The 20006-nt window shown below is 37.9% G+C and overlaps 1 protein-coding gene across 19 annotated transcripts in view; it reads right to left on the reverse strand.

Annotated features, from left to right (window-relative positions):
- SVIL (supervillin) overlaps nt 1-20006 on the reverse strand; it is a 105293-nt gene that overhangs the window by 49693 nt on the left and 35594 nt on the right. For 10 of the 19 annotated variants that reach the window (XM_062568964.1, XM_062568963.1, XM_062568960.1 and 7 more), the window contains exons 2-7: nt 17835-17901; nt 12562-12653; nt 7162-7219; nt 6876-7027; nt 5787-6471; nt 916-999 (exon numbers count right to left, since the gene is read on the reverse strand). In XM_062568964.1, the coding sequence (XP_062424948.1) occupies nt 916-999; nt 5787-6471; nt 6876-7027; nt 7162-7219; nt 12562-12653; nt 17835-17901 (1138 nt within the window). Of the gene's footprint in view, nt 1-915; nt 1000-5786; nt 6472-6875; nt 7028-7161; nt 7220-12561; nt 12654-17834; nt 17902-20006 lie in introns of those variants that run through there. The other 9 variants (XM_062568967.1, XM_062568977.1, XM_062568974.1 and 6 more) reach the window with 3 other exon arrangements.

A 20006-nucleotide genomic window follows, 5' to 3' on the forward strand; every position in this document is an offset into this window, starting at 1 on the left:
ACTTCCTCCCCTTCCAAATGGGGATCAAAAACAGTTTTAGCTCTGAGGAAGGGCAGAAACTCAAGTACAAAAATAGCTCTTCAGTGAAAAACAAGCAATCCAGCTCGAAGTATGTGTAATTTTAAGAAGTCTGCCAGCAACAAGCCTAAAGTTTACATTATTAAAAAAAAAAAAAAAAGATCTAAAGGGCAAATAAATGTCTAAAGGGATAATTCAGGACATCCAGAGTTATCTGAAACACAACCCTTTCTAATATTTTGGTGTTTCTTATCTCTGAGGATTGCTGCACTTATGAGGGAAACTTCTGAGTTACGTAGGCACAGCAAAGTGCATTCAGCCTGAAAAAGTGATTCTTTAAAGTATTATGCATGTACCAATCACTCTCCAGAACATTCACACTGATGTGAGGGAGTCTTGCCTGCAACGCTTCGCATGCTAGGCTATATGTACATGTTATCAAACTAGGAAAAAGCAGCTGCTTATAGCTCTGATCAAGATCTTGCTTTAATTTTCAAGATTACGTTTTTATTTCTCTTACACTGTCTCCTTGGAATTCAAGGTGTTAATTACAGGGAATGTTAAGATATAATTAGTTTGTAGTGTAAAAATCTATTCATTTGCAGAGTGCAAGGTGAGATAAGGTAAGAAGCTGCAGAAATCAGCCAAAACCAGTATCACAGCTGTGAAAAAAAGTTAGAGGCATTTGTACTTCTACACCAAAAGCTCAGTTGTAAGTCACAATAAAAGCAGATGCTTCAGGGAAGTTGCAACAGCTGTTTATCCACCAGAAACAGTATTTTCTAACTCACTGCTGTTAAAGGAAAATAAAAGGCAAAGTGTTAAAAGATGACAGGGAAAAGGGGAAGAAAGGGCAGGTTTATAGTCCGTTAGCCACGCAGCTGCACTTTATGATACCTGGAGGGCCAGCTGATAAGTGAAGGTGTGTCCCCTTCCGAATCTTTCTGAAGGAACCATTCAGGTTTTGCTTTCCCTGCACTACTACAGAAAACAGAACTTCAAATAATTTCTGGGAAGACATCAACACATGCTCACTCTTTTCTCCCACTCTTCCCACCCCACTCCTCCACCTCAAAACCACCTTTTTTTAAAATTAGTCAATTACAGAGAACTGTTCATGAAAAGTACAACATATTAATCGAACTGCAAGGTGATGAACTTAGAAACAAACCTCCATTTTTTTTCCACAAGTATCTAAAAAGTTTTTCTGAATGCGAAGTATTTTGTAAAGGTGAGTTCACCAAGCATACACTGCCCAGAATTCGAGAAATGAATGGCAAAAGTAGCATCCTATAGCTGCTTTGCCTTCGCAGACCAGTTTCAAGGGCACGTGCAACACTGCATCTACACTTCACTCAAACCACTTCTTTCATTTGTGACCTGTGAGAGCCGACTGGGGCAAAATGAAGGAGTAAGACAAACTTAATGAGGTTAGAAATGCAGGTGGTGGTACCACGCTTCCCAAAAGCTTGGAGGGGCTGCTGGAACTCCTCTCCCCAAGCATACACTGCGGCATTGGATCACTGCGGAAACTAAAAACTTAAAAAACAAAGAGAGCCCCCAACTCCCTCTCGTTTTCTTAACTTTAACTCCAAAGCAGAAACAGAACCAAACAACCCCCCCAAAAACAAACAAAACAAAACAAAAAAACCACCCTACAAACTTTTAAAAGTCCCAAAGGAAACAACGTACGCAGGCTCACTGCATACTTTCTCAAAAGCTGTTCTAATGCCCACCTTAATTTACAGTCCTCAGCAGCAGCAGCAAAGTACGTCTAGGCCTGTAACCACACGCTCTCAGGTGGCACTAAGGCTCGCAAGCCAACTGCCCGGGAAGGACAAGCGGCGGCCAGGCTGCTTTCCCTTCCCCACGGCAGGGCCGAAACGACTCCTCGAATTACAACAGAGCTTGTTGGAATTAAAATCCCACCAAACAGCTGAATTGGAGCTCCAAATCACTTGCTTCAATTTGTCTTAGCTGGCCTTTAATAAGATCAGTTGAATAAATGCCAACTTAAGACAAACTGCTTTTCTTTTTTTTTTCTTTTTTTCTTTTTCTTTCCTTTTTTTTGCAGAAAATTTGCAGAAAATGCACTGTTATTTTGAGACCTCACTCACAACTGCCACCTTATCAAAAGCAAGTTTGTTACAAAAGTCAACCACTGGCTGCTAAAACAACTTTTGTTTTTCCTCTCAAACAGTCCTTGAAGGCATTCACCAAATAGGAGACAAACACCTTCCACAGAAGTTGATCCAGTAGCTTAAATTGCTTTGAAGCAAGTAAACTTTCTTCCAGTCTCTTAACGTGTACTTTGGCACATTCAGCAGTGGGCACGAGCAGCAGTTATTTGTACTTGACCATTCATCCTTTGAAGAGAGCAGGCAGAAGAACGCAAGCGGTGTTTTGCATTTAGGGTTAATCAGAACTTCGGCAGCAAAATGCAGACAATGTCACACGATATCTTCTCAGTGCTTTTTTTGGTCTTCTCAGTGACGGATAATAGGATTAATTATTAAATCTTCTTAGGACTGAAGGCACAAGGATTTCATATGTATTCCAAAGCAAGTTAAGTTGTTCTCTTATTTGAACTTAGCAAACTTACATTGAGCAAAAACAGTTTTTCAACACTTATAACATGAAACTGATTTCAAAAAGGCAGCTATCTGGCAAGCGGGCTGTAACCAGTATTTTCACTTGTGCAAATGGCCTTATTTGATATTACCACATAATAACGTTAAACAGACTGCACGGAAATAGGTAATGACTTCTCTGCCATTCAGAAACCATGACAAGTGTTTCTGAGAGACCATTCTTAAATCTCTGCACATTGCACACATGAGTGCACCCTACCACAGGAAGCTGTTGAGGTATTTGAATAAGAATGGCCTTTTGGTAACTTGGCTTAATGTCTACAAAGGTATCCAAACAGGAGACCAATCCCTCAGTTTACGCTCTTGCCTACTGTAAGAAACTACATGATGTCTTAGTGTGTGCAGATATTTTTCTTTAAAAAGATATGAAAGACAGTAATTGCAAGAAACTTGTTTTTACCAAATACTGACCCAATTCTCATCTAGAAAGAATCTGAATTTGGTAATGATGCAATCATCAATTTACGGCAAGTTACGACTTCTGCCTGTTGCTTTTGCCCCAGTCTGTCATTTGTTAGTATGGAGCTACTGTAGAGCAGTAAAAATCACCCCACTACAGGCAGGACAGAACCACAGGTTTTGTCCCCATTAAATATATTCCTTCCTTAATTATTTCTGTTCAGCCCAACTTTTGCAGCATCTTGTATCATAAAAATAGATATTGCTAGAAGTGGCAGCTTTGAAGAAAAACAGCTGGAATTCATGAATGCCTGGATAATGCCACTGCCCTGTCTGGTCTGAATTTGCTATTGACCAGTTCCGTCCAAATGCTTTATAGAGCTGCACTAGAGAAACAAAACAAAAACAAAGCATAACAACCCACACACTACCTAGCTATGACTATTTTAGGGCACAAATTTTGGTAAACTGTTTTATGAAGACAAGACCTTGTTCTTCAAAAGAGGGAAATTTAAAAACTTCTCCAAATGGGAAGCTGATCAGGAAAGGAGCTTTAAGTTTAGGTGGTTCTCTACAGAGTCAGCACACTGTGTCATCAGGACAACTGCTGCCCCATCATCTGGGTAGCAGAACTTCTCTTAGTGGGGGACGACTTAACAACCCAGGAAGCATTTCGTTGTTCAGCATTTCATTGCTTTCCTCTCACAGCAATAGAGATTAGGATTGCTTAATGAGAGTAAAGAAAATAAATCCCCCTTTTCACAGCAGCAGACATGCTCTTGGCTCTAAGATCCAATAAGCTAGTCTCTTCTCTTCCTAAGACTAAAAATTGGGTCCCTTCACCTAAAAAAACAAGAAAATGACTTACAAAACAAAAGAATGAACTTACTGAAGCTCTTCCTTCTAGTTGTTCCAATATCCCTTCCTATCAGTAATTGGATCAGTCAAGAGAGATTTATTTACAAATTGACCATTTGAAGATAAGGTATAATATTTTGTAGTATCTGACTTGAAACTGCTTCAGAGACAAGCCTCTGGAGCCTGGAATATATTAGCTCAAGGAATTTCAGTGCAACCTGGTTCTCAGTTGTATGCATGATCTTGAGATCAACGCTTTTCTTACTGCAGTAGCAGAACTGTAAGCTTAAAACATAAGCCAAAAGTGACTATATGCTTTAGAATTAACTATCTTCAATTTCCTCTGTGACAGTTTTCTTGAAAAAACAGTATTCCTTTAAAACTTCTGCTTAATTGTTAGAATCCAATGATAGCTAATATAGCTAAGTATCCATGTAAAAGATGACCAGGGTTACAAGTCACTTGAATAACAGAAAACTCCGACAAAATTATTAAAAAGCTACCAGTGTGTCTTATTCAATGAACTGAAACAAACTGTGACTAAGTACATTTCAATAGCTTACAGGTAAACAGATGATTTGATCAATCTACCGGAATTGTTATGCTTTGATATGGAAGATTGCTTTCTCATTCAAAATTTAATGTGTGCTTATATCATTTAATAAAGAAACTAGTAATTGTTTAATGACATTCAAATGAAAAATCAAGTTTTGTGATTATGATGGAAAGGATAAAGAAATCAAGTCAAGGTGATTTGTTTCTGAACTCACTATAGTTAAGTCCGTAAAATGTGTAAACTGTTCAGCTTATGCTGCTTCATTTCAGTTGTCCAGAAATGGTCAGCATCACTCTGCATGATAGAGATCTCTTGACAGCAAAGGCCTCACTGCACATTATACCATGTTTATCTGCTACACTAACATAACTTTAGTGATTATTTTTCATATATTGACTTAGAAATTAAAGAATTACACTTAAAAAATACTTTTTGAAAGTTGTTAGTCAAGTCTTATTTTCAGTTAGTATAACACTTTGATACTCTGTTTTTACATTACAGTTTTAAAGTGAAAATGAATTCCCTTCCCTGCCCTGAAGAATCAGGTTACCCTATTACTGCATTTTATTTCTCAAATCTGAAGTAATTTAGCATACCGCAAGGGAGGCTATGTTTTGCAAATTCAGCATGGAATTTTAACCCTCCCCTTTCCCCCTTCATATATGTACCCTGATGTTATCTGGAAGATTAAACATCACTGTTTAAAAGGATTTTATGCTCTCACAGCAGGAAAGTAAGTCAACTATTGTTTCAACTGACCCAAGACACACTTCAGCTTTTAAGTCAAGACCTCTGTTTTATTTTGGCAGAAACTGTCACGAACCTATTGAAGTCTTCCTTGAAAAATAATTTGCCTCTACTTGGAAAAAAGTGGCAGGATAGAGAGGGATGGAGGGAGGAAAAAAAAAGAAAAAGAAAAAATTCAAGGGTTGCTATACCAGGTAATGAAAAACGATGAACATTTAGAACTGTGACTACTCCCATTTCTAGTTTAAGCAAATACCTCAAATTTAAGTTATCTTTCTCCCCAGAGGGCCTAATTTTTAGCAAAAATTCTGTAAATATAAAAGAAAACCAAGTACTTTTGTAATAGAAGTAATGCGTACTTACTTCCTTGCATCAAAAATACTAATTCAACAGCCCCAACCAATCTAAAACAAGAACTGAACCTGACACATCCAAAAGCCACTGAAGAAATTCTTAAAGGGAAATATTTTTTCATAAATATTGTAGACACTGCTGCAGAGAATATTCCTGTTGAAGTACCACACTGTACAAACACCACCACCGCCACTCACACTTACCCCTGTCTGATGTCACTGTGCGAGGGCTGATCATTCTGCAAATGGATTGGTGAGGCTGCCTGCTTTGGTGAAGAACGGGACTCTCTGGGGGTTTGCTTTGGCAATATTGGCACTTCGTTATAGGAGGAAGATTCTCGTCCAGAAAGTGTGAGAGAGAGAGAACTATCCAAGGTGGCTGAAGGGTCACAAGCCTGTCTAATGGCACTAACATCCTCTGCTTTTTTACCACTTTCCTCCTTTGAGAGCTCTTCTTTATCTGAAACACCGTCCTTCTCATGGCTGGAGTGCTCCTTGGATTCAGAAATCACACCCTTTAACTCCTTTGGCTCAGTCCTGGAAGAATACAAGGAGCTACAGTCCTTGCTTTCATCATCTTGCCTTTCACTTTTCACTCCCTTTCTTTCCACACCGTCAGGATCTTTTCTTGCCCTTGTATATCTGGACGAGTAATCGTAATCCAAATCAGAATCAAGAGATAATCCGTATTTCTCTGCCAGCTGGCGTCGCCTCTCTGCCTTGTACCTAGCAATTCTTTCTGCTTTTGACTCTAGTCCCTGGGCATCCATGTTTCCTGTGCTATACAAAGGCTCTGTACTTCCTCCTGTGATTTCTGCTCGATATCTAGATGATCTGGGTTGTTTCTCTACAGAAGAATCAGAAGTTTCCTCCTCTTCATTTGATCTTCCTGCCAAAAGGAAAACATATAAGAGCAATTCCCTCTCAAAACTCAGAGTACCTCACCCACCATTCATATTAAGTGGGTAAGCGTTTTTTATTTTTCTACAAACCACAACGTTCTAGTGAATTGTATAGATACCTTTTTTGCACTCTTCTCTAAAAGCACATAGCAGTGATTAAGAAGTGTGTATTAATTAGAGTCCTTTAAAGGTCTTGTATTAAATTGTTGTTATTTTAAAACAATACAGATAATGGACCTTTTCCAAACAAGAATGTCAGAGTGAATTAAAAGGCAAGTTAAAACAAACCTGACCATAGCTCTTCTATAAAACACTCCACCTACTGTGCATGTGATGGGACAGGAAATGAAGTAATTTAGCAATGCAAGATTGACTGACGCACATTACCTACCTAAGTGGGGACTATATGGATCAGTTGCACGCATGTATCTTGGTGTATCTTCTTCTAGTAAACGGTGTGTGACTGATCCTGGACAGCTTTGTAGAAGCATGGGTTGTGTATCATTTTCAATTCCCTCTAAGCGTCTAGCTATTCTCTCTTTTCTGAAAAAGATGTGAAAAATGTGAATATAGACATCTTTGAAGATTTGAGGAGAGGGTTTCTAAGAGCAGGTAACAAAACAAGCTATTCTTTTATTTTTTATTTTTTCCTTTAAACAGACTAAAGACTTTTTTACCTTTTCATTTCCAAAATATCTTGGTTGTTTGGTTCAAAGAGTTTTCTTAATTCTGAAACTGAGACAACAAAAGATTATACAGTTTATAAACTAATAAGTTTTAGAAGCTCACAGAAACTTGTCAAAATGCTTCAAAATAAGAAGGAACAGCCAAACAAATTAAGAGTTTTCACATAGTTTTTGCCTGGGAATAAGCATTTTCCTTTTGGTTTCTTAGTTTTGCTTTCTCAGTCAAAAATGCATTAGGAAAATATTTAAACAGTGAGGTGTCCTCCAAGTCCTTCCAGGCTAAACTGGACTCTGTTACAACACCCTAACAGTTTTCAAGACCTAGTGTAAACTGGGCAAGTTATGTTTTCATTAGCAGAGGTCAATGTACATGCAAGTGTTTCCTGCTCCAAAACCAGGTAATATGGAATTACAGCTTATTTTATCTATATGAAGGTTAGTGATTAAAAGATGCTATGTCTAAAGAAAAACACTACTCTGTACTTCCCCTCCACTCCTTTATATCGAACAAGTCTATGATTAGAGACAACATGTGAAAATTCCTACGCACTCTCACTGTATTCCTGCATGGTTAATCACTGTCTCCTTGGCTGATTTTCCCTTGTGTTTTAGTTGGATGTGCTTTCCTTTTCTTGCCCTAAACTGTTTGGTCATGTTATGTGCTAGCAGACATTTGTCACAGCTCACAAAATAGTGGTGAACTAACGGGAGGCATGATGGGTGAAGAAATCCCTGTATATATGGGAACAGCTACCAGTGATGTTTGCAAACTACACTGAAGCAGAGTGCTATATAAACAAACTGCGGTGTGACTTCTTTCCACCAGGAGGAAAAATCATCCAAGTTGACAAGGGCTGCAATGGAGGTGTGTGTAGGGGAGTGGGTTTCTAAAGCCCCCAAATATCACTGCATTAGCAAACATGCAGAGCTAAAAGCAGTGTGTGCAAATGCCTCCCTTTGCTTCTACCTCACTCCCACCCCAGCCAGGTTCTGATCCCATTGAACCAGGGAGCAAAATTTAAATCAAGCTGCTAGATCAGCCCTGCATGGCCATCAGCAAAGCCTGATGTCTCAGTGTTTCTGCAAGCCACTGTTCCACACCACTGTGGAAATGGATCCATCAACTTTTTCTTACAAGACTTCATAGCTTTAGATAGTTAAAGTAAACAATTAAACATTACTGAAATTACCTCCCACTACCTCTGTTTTAAAGATAAGCCACACTTTCTCTCCTGCTTCCTTTTTTACTGCTAGGACTTTTGTGCATAAGTAGGCCAGGGTTCCCGCACAGCAGATACACATCCATTTTCTGTAATCAATACCAGCACTTACACCTCATAGCCCCAGGTACAGACAGATACTTCTGACATCAGCTGTCATACCAACTTCACCACGTGCTGAAAAGCTACTAGGATTCCACGTAAAATGCCTTGGGTCAGCAGAAATAGGTCACAAGTACTGACAGAAGCAAATTAATGAGGTATGAATATAGTGTCTCAGACTACAGAGAGGTGCCTACAAGGAATGTGGGATTAACAATGGAAAGATCATCTGGGGCACTCTCCGAAACTCCTCCTTTTGTCTACATCTGTGCAGAAAGCAGAGTCGAGCTACCATCTGAGTTTCTCAAGTCAGGTTAGCTCAAACAGATTGTGACCATGACATGAAAAATCTAATATATATGCATTTGATGTGACTAGCTGCACAGAGTGTGTAAGTACACAGCTTCTAAACCGTGCTAACCCCTTTTTGATGCAAACCTTAAGTAAGCAGATTTAAGTCTATATTGTTGACCAAGTTGACAGTGTAAGTTAGGAGAGCTGCTGAAAGCCAGTGAGCTCCAAGTAGAGCTCTCAGAGATGGATAAGACTTCAATTGGGCCAATCCTAAAGTTACATCTCAAGCTAATGTCAAAGCAGAGATGAGCCCTTACACTGTGTCTGTTTTGTAGATATTTCTCTCAATGCAAACTGCTCAAGTAGTTCCCACTCCTGCCCTTATCCACAGGAGCCTCACCTTCATCTCCCATTCACAAGGAAATCACTTCTCAAACTCTTTGCTTTTATGTCTGTCAGATCTACTTTTGTTTAAATTTGTTCCTTCAGTTATTAGGGTTTTGCTACTCTCTCTCTTGGTTACACATACATAAAATGGTCAAAACAAAAAACAGTAATTGTTCTGCCTCTTTAGACAGGTCAAAGGCTTCCGTAGTTCACAGTTAAAAACCACGTTCCATCCAGACCCTCATCATTTTTCTTCCCCAGTTACTGATTTATACAGTCCCTAAAACCAACAACTTCATATAATAAAGTCCCCTTTCCAAAAATAGGGGAAAAAAAAAAAAAAAGCTTAAGCATTTTAACCTAAGTCATCTGCCTATGAGAAATGTGGAACATTCAAAGCACTCCTAGCAGCAGTAGCTCAACGCCCTGTTGCTAAGTGTTAGTTGAAGTTCCAGAGATTCTGCTACTGCTTTGCGGGCCTAAAAAGAGCACTGGACTCCTAAAGCATCTCTCCAACACCTTCCCAAACAAGATGGGACAAAAATAGCATGAGACTACTCTATACGGCATTACACTTTTCCACACTTGAGATTCCAGACAGTAATTTCTGTCAGGTTGGCCAACACCGGAGGAGCTTCTTTCAAAAGCAGTTTCAGCAATATTCCCTCCTTCTGCCCCCTTTCCCCTCAAAAAGGGAAATGTGCAATAAGTATTTTACTGTAGTGATTTCTTTTTGCTGAATAAAATATTGAAATTCAAGAATTGCAAACTTGTTGGAGAAATTTCTCTTCCAAGGACATTGGTTGGTTCCTGCAAGCTTAGATGGTTAGGTTTCTCCTTTCTAGCTTGCAACTCAACTATGCTGATGCCAATTCCTTATCTGTTTATGGGTGTTTTACCACAAGACCAGCTAAACTACACTACTTCAAAAAACACCAATGACAGTGATAGAGGATAACACCTACCTTACAGCCGCACCCAAATCTGATTCTTAAAGTATGCAAGAAAATATTAAGAAGTATAAAAATAATTCATTTCACATTAAAATCTCCTATATAAGTAACTTTATGTCAAAACATTTCATTATCATTCTTGGATTCTTGGTCTTTACCGCTAAGGGCAAGAGGAAGAGCAGCAACACTCAGGAATGGCTCTGGACTGTAGGCTTTAATTTAAAATAATGTTAAGTAGAACACTGGAGTAGAATATGTTCTAAGGCACCTGTTAAGAGGCATCTAGATTTTGGTAACTGTAGACTTTCTGAGCAGAATTTACCTTATAACACCAGTCACTTAGCAAGAGCTGAGTTGTTGCATGCCTGACCTCAGAATAAAACACATGTATATTTGGAGTGCATCTTATAAAAAGGAAATAAAATAAAATAAGGAAATTAGAAAAACACGAAGTCTTTCAGAAGTCCCTATCAGAGGGAGGGCAAAAGGGTTTATAAAGTCAGCATAAAGGTAGATCAAAATTTACCTGCCAGAAGCATAAACTTCTCAGATATAGATAGTACTACTGCAACGCAAGGATAAACATTTTAATTTTGAGAAAAATTTTACACAACAGCAAAGCTTACTGGCCTCTTCTTCTTCCACTCCTCACCCCCAAAAGAGGATTTCTACAAGCCAGGTTGGGGAAGCATTTACCTTCTGTTTACACTATCATGAGCATGGTTATCCATTTAATGCTTAATTGCAGAAAGCAGTATGTCAGACTTCAGCTTGACTCTCTGAACCCCAGTTTAGTCTGTATCAGTTGAAAATTTAATATATTTGCCCCATTTTGCAACTTGTCAAAATTTTGATCAAAGTCTGCTGCTGCTGTAAGTTGCTAGGGCAAACATCCTGGATTTTCAGTAAGTGCTTGGCTGCAAGCAGTCCCTTCAGAATGCAACCGTCAGCTACCACAGTTAACCTTTTCGTAAGTCTAGCACACACCAAATCCTTTGTAACAAAGCCTTTGTTACAAGAATCATTTCTTACGAAAGAGACACCTTGGAGTAGAAATCAGTTCACTGAAAAGCAACTTCTGGAAAAAGTTTTTCAAGTGAAGTCTCTTTCACATTAACTTAGTGCCCATCTTGGCCGTCATTATGACATTAATAAGGAATAAGGATAATTATGGAATAATTAAGCACTATTCACTCTTACTGACTGGCGCTCACAAAATCTGTATGAGTATTTTTTTTTATTCCATCATTGTGTCAGCAAAATCTCTTTCTAAGCATTTTTAATAATATTACACAAACATCACTTAAATGTTATGTTTGAAGAAGAGTTCCTTTCTAAAGAAACTCTGTAAAAAAACATGTGAAAGAAAAATCCAGTTAGTTCCACTCTGCTGGGATAAGCAAATCTAGCCTTCTACTTTGACAAGCATAAATAGTTGTAGTTAAAGTTCTAAGTTCTCCAACATAGCCTGGGTAAAGGTAGTATCTTTATGCTAGTTATGCATAGTCCTTCAGTTCATTCAAATGCCATCCTTTATTCAAAATAGTTTGCAAGAACTATTTGCAAACAGACTGCTGTTTTCTCTGAATAATTCAAGAGAATTTCAATTCTCTCTTCTATCTCAACTATATCAAAAGACAAAATTGACACTGTTTTTTTCATAAGTTATTCAGACTAAGAAAGAAGTCTTTTTAATTTTTTTCCTAAAAAATTATTTTTTCCCCTAAAAAAATTTAAAATTTGCTAGATTTTTTTCCCTCAACCTTAAAATGTTGAAGAATCTAATGAGAGCCAGGAAACACAATGAAAACATGTTATGCCAGACTCACCAGCTCTAGTATAATTGGACTACAGCGAGACTTACTGTCTACTGCAAACAAATTAACTATGTGGATGGCGCAAGTCAAAAAGCTTGCCATGAGCTACTTGTGGAATCGCTAAACTGAAACTGCCTGTAAGACAGAGTTACTGGTAAGGGTTTGGGGTACAGTTTTCCTCTACTTTTTCTCTAAGATGGTCTCATTCTCCTTTAGCATATGAGATGAAATCTGCTGTATGGTTGTTCATATAAATACAATGAGTCAACTATCCATTGAAGGTGATTAGAAAAGATCTAAGACTACAAGCCAAGTTAATACCTCTGAATCTAGTATTAATCTAATTGTACAAATAAACCTATCCAAAGTTTTGAATATTAACTACTACTTGATCTATTTTAAAAAAAGTAAACAAAAGAATTTTATAAAGTATGGATATAACAGGGACTTATGAAAGAGCATAGTGATGTCTGTTTCATACCCTGTTCATACTACACAAGGAAATAAAAATGATTTTCAAAACATCTGTGCCTAAGTGATTTTAGCTGTGTTTTGCACTCACATAGACTAAATTCCACCACTTTTGTTGTACATAATATATATATCCCTTTTACCTACCTTTGGGAAGTACTGCTAAGAGATTAGCATCAATATCCTTTGTGCTCTTTGCAAGTTCTTCTTTGTCTTCAAACGAGAACTCTTTCTGAAAACTGAAAGCAACATCTGGTTTACAGAACTGTGGAGGTTTCTGCTACAGATCAAGTAAAGCCAAGATGTAATCAATTTACTGTAAGATAGTCTAACAAAAATACCAAAGAAAATACTTTCCATGAGAAAGAAAATAAGAAATAACTTCAAAAAACTCACAAAGCCAAATCTAACAAACTGAAACTTGTTTGGAACTGACTGACACAATTTACATTAAATTACTGATGGAAGACTGCCTTCAAAATGCTCTACTGGTATTTACATTTGAAATAATCTATACATAATGACTTTCTATAAATATTAAAACCTATTTTCTCAAATGCAGTATCGTATTATACATTCCAATTTGAAGCCTTCTGCATGACCGCCTTATTGTTGTTATTGCACTGATTTCAGGATCTCATATGGCTTCTAATACACATGTATAAGTAGCAGGTCATTCAGTCTTGTACCTTCTCTTTTCAAAATGGCAAAAATGCCCAGTTAGATGAGAATAAATATTTCTTTATGTATGTTCATTAAATATACAAATTTAATTGTAAAACATAAGTGTCATAATAGTCTAAACAGACAATTGTTTATAGGGAGTATGAACACTCCAGGAGGAAATGTTTTTTCCCTTGTGGTTAAACACAGTGAGATTTGCTCTCTACCCATAAAAATAGATAGAGACTTGCTATATTCTGCCATTCTGACTTCTAATCTATCCCAACCAGGCATAAGCAAAAATATACTATTCTTAAAACATTCAGTAAATTGCAGAGACAGGTGAAACAGATACAATCTGTTGCCACAGTGATCCTAGGCTCTTCATTTTGCCAAGTGATGTGCCATACCAGTTACTGTCATTCTGATATGGCAAATTACACAGCCTTACTACCGTAAAATTCTTCCTTAGAAGAATTTTTTAATAGCATTTCAAAAATCTTTTCATGGATATTTGATTAAAAAAGAAGAAAAAACCCAAACTGTTTGTACACACTATTCCAGTAGAATATTTCTCATGGACAACAATTTTAACATATGACTAATAACACTTTACATAAACTCAAAGAAGTATTTGCTTCTTCGTCACTTACAAATAATCATCTTTTGTAAGGAGATATTGAGGAGAGAATTGAACTCTTGAAATGACTATAAAGAAACTGGGCTATGTCATATCTAGGCACAATGCCACCTGCTGCAATTGTCTCCAGCAACTGTACTTACAGAAATTATTCTAGGCACTGCCAAGAAAAGCAGTGTTAGCCACTATAGATAAGCCATAGCAAATAGAAGATTAAAAGCTACAGTAAGTTGTTGATTACAAAAAGCTGTGTATCCATATAGGATGGAAACTTTTAAATGGAAATAAAAAACAACATACCATAGCCACAAGCAAAAGGGTACATATATCTTCTTCTGAGGCTAGTAGATGCTCAGACAGTTAACCATATGTTTGTGTGTGCCTAACCCCACATTACAAATGCTCTTGATTTTTACTATGTTGTGAAATCTCACAACACATTTTTTTCTGTGTCCTACAGACACAGCTTCTAGAGAGTTCCAGTCAAGGGACTACCAGTTTCCACCTGAGAGCAGTTTCTACTCCTTCTGGCTGAGAATAAGCTCGAAAAATGCAAATTAATACTGGCATAAAGCCATAAACAAAACCCTAAATCTATTTCACCAAAGTAATTTGATTACTTAAGACTTGTATCAAAGTACTGAGGGACACAATTCAAGACTTCTGAATTCCTGGGGTTAATTTGGCAGCACCTCCAATTGCTTCTGAAATACTTGCGACAGCGTAGTACCTCAAGATTGCATTAACACAGGACTCAACAGAAAAACATTCACTCATGCAGCAAAATACCTGTTTAAATTAACTGTGCACTAACATCCACCACTATGCCCAAGTCCCACATGAATTTCTAGTAGTAAAAACATACAGAATCAGGACTAGGACTAGCCTACTGGCTGCATACAGAGTCATACTATTTGACTGCTTGAGACTCCTCAAAAAACTTTCAAATTGTCAAGTAGTTAGCATCCCTCACTTCCTCCAAGCTGTTTCAGAACCTCTCAAGTTAAGAGATCTGCTAATTGCAGCCTATGCACCTTTCATTATGTTTATACACATCTGTTCTCATGCTAGTGCTGTTGGTTACCTTCCTCATCTTTCCTAACAGACCTTTACCACATCTCCTCAGCTTCCTCAAGGTAGGTTCTCCATTTCATTGATTATTTTTAAAACTGGAACAGGTAGAGGTTTAACTCATGTTTTTGTACACAGTGACCAGAACTGGACAGTCTTCATTACTTGCATCTTACCAACACCTAGAAGCAAGATTTTTAGCAAGGAGAGCATTATTGTATTCCTAGCCAGATATTATTGTATTCCTAGCCATAGACAGATACATGCTGGGATCTACTGCATTTTCTTTCTTTTCTTTTTTTTTTTTATAATTACATATATATAAGTACACTATATTGGTTGCTCAGTCCTGCATAAGAAACTATTATGCCAAGGGTTGGCTTTCATCAGTTGCAAGTGATAGAAGAATGTATCTGCCCAAAGAAATGCACAACTATGCACTTAGTATTATTACATTAAGTTCCATTCCTATTACTCTTCAAGGTCATCCAGTTCTTCCTTTGAGAAATCTGCCTTCCTTTGTACCAAGGGTGGCTCCCAACCTTTGTTCACTGGCAGTTTTCATTAAAATTCTTGTAATAAATCACAAACTTCTTAACCTTGTGATGCCACGTGACCCACTAAGAGTTAAGCTTATCTACTTTTTGAAGGCCCTTTTTCCTTACATCCGAGTCCCCTATTTCCCTCTGGACAGACTGGAAAAATTTCTCTCCCTGACTATATGTATATTTTTTTAATGATTAACTACTTTCCCATACTGATCATTTTATTATTTTACCCACACTAGGGAACTTGTTTTTAATCTTCAAGGGCATTTTTGCATTCTCTCTGTCTCTCTCACAAAGTACAAAGTAGCATTTCCTGTTTAACATATTTACTTGCATTTGGAAACAAAGTATTTTAAACTGATCTATCAATTATTTTATCTTCATTTGCAAAGAGAATTCAGAGGCAGGATATTGCTGTGAAGGTAATTCACTCAAGCCGAACAATTGGGTATTTATAGGTATACACACAAAATTGGCTCTAAAAAGCAAAGAGGTATATTTAGGACATGTCACAGTATTCAATAAGAACATTCATTAGCAATCTAAATTGAGTCAGAATGATATTGAAGTAATTCCAAATAGTTAAAATTTTTTCAGGTCAGCAGTCACAAGGGTTTAAAAAAATACGCTCATGAGTAACTTCTCACTGAGACTTCCCTTTATTCAGATTTATTCAGATGTCCCATTTTATTAGTTTTTCTGCTAAAATAGCAGTTGCAGCATCAATTCCATTGCTACAGTAAGGTCAGATAGTCAGACCTAGATTGTCAGGTATATTGTACCTTCAAACCCATTCACAACCCTGTTTTAGAAGTATCACAGCTCTGACTACTCACCTTGTTCTTCCAAATTTCTCAAGTCATGTTACAAGTCTGGGTGTTGATTCTAAGCCATAGCAACAGAAGTTTCTGCACTTCACAGCTAGGCTAAATAATTTAAGGATTACTTGAGTTCTTCTAAATCATAAAAGAAATGTTTTAGAAATGTGCAGGAATGCTCTCTTCCTAAAGTTACTTCTAAGTCTGGATACTAAGAGAGAAAATCCTCCTCCTTTCATTGACTGAAATATAGCTTGTGATTGCATTTCATGAATCACGATCAACAGCATGATGTCCCACAATTTCATTTCACACAGGACTTTTGTGTGGTTTGGCCTTAGATTCCTAATGGACTCATTATACTCTTCAACTTTCAGGAATTCGTATGGTTCCTATTAAAACATGACAACAGTATTTCACAACCTCAGTTTTTCTTTAAAAACTGTAAATGTAAAATGTGGCATTAGCAGAGGATTTGACAGTTTCCCTAGTTATACCGCTCTTCTTGTGAGTTCTGAAATAAATACGGACTGCTTCTATACATCAGAGATTCCAGTTTGAAACCTTCATCTACTGCAGTAGCAGCATACAGTTCTTAAATAGCTGTCCCACTAACCTAGTTGCATGCCCAAGAGCAAGTAGAAGTTTCATTCAAATCCCACTGGCCAGAGTGTTCTGCCGACTGGATTAAAGCTATGGGACATGCTGAGATTTTGTGATTGAAACACATGCATGAAAATCCATTTGTTTACCTGCAAGCTAGGTGCTTGGCTTATTATTATTCTCTTTCTCTATCTGCTGGAGAAATTCCATCCCTGGATTCTTAAACAAAAAGTCCATTCCACAGTTACATCCCTCTCTCCTACTCTCACTTCAAGTTTATTCGCCTTCCATAAGGCAATGTACCTTGTGCATCCATTTTCTCTATCTTTCTATAGTACTTAAGAAATTATATGGCAGGGAAAAGATGCTTGTAAACAAGAGCTGGGGTGCCTGATGATCCCTGTGCTGAGCTGGCAGAACTGCCAGCTGCTGGGGAAAGGGGCAAGGTCCAACCCCCTGACCCACTCCCCTCCAGTATGAGCAAGTCTAGTAGGTACAGAGGTGGACCAAAAAAGCAGTAGGAATGAGGAGGGGAAGAATGAGGGAATGAGACCTCCCATCTGTGTAACTGTGAACTATATCACGTCATCCAGCCTCGTGGAACCGTGCCTTCGACTGCAGGCAGCACTGTCCCGCAAGGCAGAGGCCACACGGCCTCCTCTTTCATCACTGTGGTCTCCTCTCCCACGCACTGACAAAGCTCTCTGCACAGCTATATGATTAATTCCCCCACTGTGGCTAACTTATTTTTCAGATAGACCAGTTTTTCAACCTGTTCACTAAATGTCTGTACTGTTCCTGTGTCAGGCAAGGAAAAGAGGCATTGCAGTGGCAGGAGGCTTGGCAGAGAGCGAAACCACTTCTTTCCTTAGCAATGCCAGCTGCAAATATTCACTCTGTTACTTAAAGAGGCAGCTAGTGGTCTCAATATTTGTCCAGAGCATCAGGTTAATGCCAAAGCTTGGTCCTGTGAGAGGACCAAAGATCATCTTCCCTGACAACAGAATAAATGTAGACTCAACCAATGCATGACTAAGTCGGTTATCCTCTTCAATGGGCAAGAAAACTTGACCTTACCTTAGCGTTCTCTTCCTTTGAAGCAATCGCAAAGGTTTAAATCTGACTGAGTTTTCCTTGTCAAAATCTGTGAAAGAAAAAAAGAACACCACCATGTTGAAGGTACTTTAATAAGTGAGGAGCTTTGAAGCCAAATTAGACTCTCTGAAAGTAGTCCCTTTCCACCAAAAAAGCATTTAAGAAGGCCTTCTCTCTACTCCAAGGTTGGCATGCCTAGGATGGTGACAAATCAAAGCCTGGGAAAAATAAGTACAGAGAATAAATATTTCAAACACTTCAACGGTTAATGGAACTGTTAAATTTTAATCCCAGTTTCCACTGTGTAGCACCAAGTCTGGGATTATCATTCAAACTACTTGACTCAGTTGCCCTGCTTGTAAAACAGACACTACATATGTTTACAAAGAGGTCTGAAAATGAGAATGCTGCATATAGCAAGAACCTTCTTGGCTATAGACTAACCCTGCTACAAAAAAATGCATATTCACTGTGGAAGTAAGAGATGCCTGAGTGAGGATTCAGTGTTCACTATTGCAGCATCCATGACAAATATTTCTGAAGGTTGTCCGCTGTTGGAAGCTCCTGTTTTCTTCCTGAATAACTTTAGAACGAAGGAATATATTCCATGTCTACACTGAGAGCAAAGATATGTCAGAGGCAGCCCTGTATTCAAAAACTATGTAATACAAAATCACTAGTCTCCAAACCTTTGTTGATAAACAGCAAACTATGGGCAACTTCTTCCCCCACTTTCCTCCCCATAGATGAGAGCATCATCAAAGGGTCCATATGATGACCTGTTGTGAGGAGGCCTGTGCTCCACGTCCTGCTTCCTCCACTCAACAACGACACTACTAAAAGACCTTCAAGATCTACTAGCCAGGCAGTAGGAGCACCTGGTCCGCATCTGACACTGAAACACACATAGAGCTACTAAAATTTCCTCCAAGGAGGAAAAATGGCTCTAAGCCTTGATCTGCATTAATTCAACTATCCCAAGAACACAAATAATTGAACAATTGTTCATTTACACAGTGATTGTTTTATTTTTCAGTCAGAGGCAGAACCTGATTATTACATAATCTAGAATTTAAACAAATGCAGAAGCAGAGGAAGAGCTACCTGTCAAACATTGTCTGTAAAAATACTTTAAGAGCTGGACAAGATGTTGCTATTTTCGTAGAAAGGGTTTAATGAAGCTTATCATAGCTGACAAGAACCATAATTCTTTAAAAAGTATCTTTTGTTTATGCCATTCAAAACTTTTCACCCTCTTGTCTTCCACACCTTTCCCTCTGCCACCTCTCCAGGTACACAGTTTAAAAAAAAACAGACAGACCATTTTAACAGCTTCCTAAAGAAGCTAAAATGTGTAAAATAGTATTTAAGATATTTGCTACAACAAGACACTGCAAATTTCAAGCAATTTTTCTAACAGCATTCTTTATTTAATAGACATCTTTTTCCTGTTTTTGTTAAGGTTTAGTTTCTCATTCCAACTAAATGGAAAGTAAAGCTCACAAATCATACAGAAACATTCTGTTAGACCAGTGCAGCCAATTATAAACAAAACTTTAGAACTGGTTTATAAAGTACTATATACTACACTGTACTATACTAAAACATTAAAAAGAAAAGAATATTTCATATCATAAATATCCTCTAAAAAGGCCACATTTACATTACTGTGAGAAGAGTATGCAATAACTGACCTCACCCTGCCGCCCCCCCCCCCCCCCCCCCCCCAAGAAAAAAAAAAAAATCCCAACTCAGCATGAATTTAGCTAGTCAGAACCAGGCATATCATAAATTTATAGCTGTTCTAATGGGATATAACCCATCCTACAGTCTTTGGCACTAGAACAGCTGTCCACCATGAAAACCACAAGTAGACCACAGAGAAATTCTCCCTACCCCAGCCAAAAATAGAGAGGGGATATGAGAAGAGAAGAAAGTGGCTTTCATTGCTTCAGTGGATAAGGGAAGTGCTGAGAATGGGGCACAAACTGTTCCGACTCTTGCTATTTATTAAACACATTTAGTAATATTCACATACACATCCAGAATGTCTCAAAAACATTTTGAAATTTTGCTGCCTTTCACAGAAGCAAGCTCTTCTCTTCCTACACATCTCAAAAACAAAAAAAAACCAAAAAAAAAAAAAAACCCACC

Source organism: Rhea pennata, chromosome 2 (assembly GCF_028389875.1).
Source record: "Rhea pennata isolate bPtePen1 chromosome 2, bPtePen1.pri, whole genome shotgun sequence".
NCBI classification, from domain to species: Eukaryota; Metazoa; Chordata; class Aves; order Rheiformes; family Rheidae; genus Rhea; species Rhea pennata.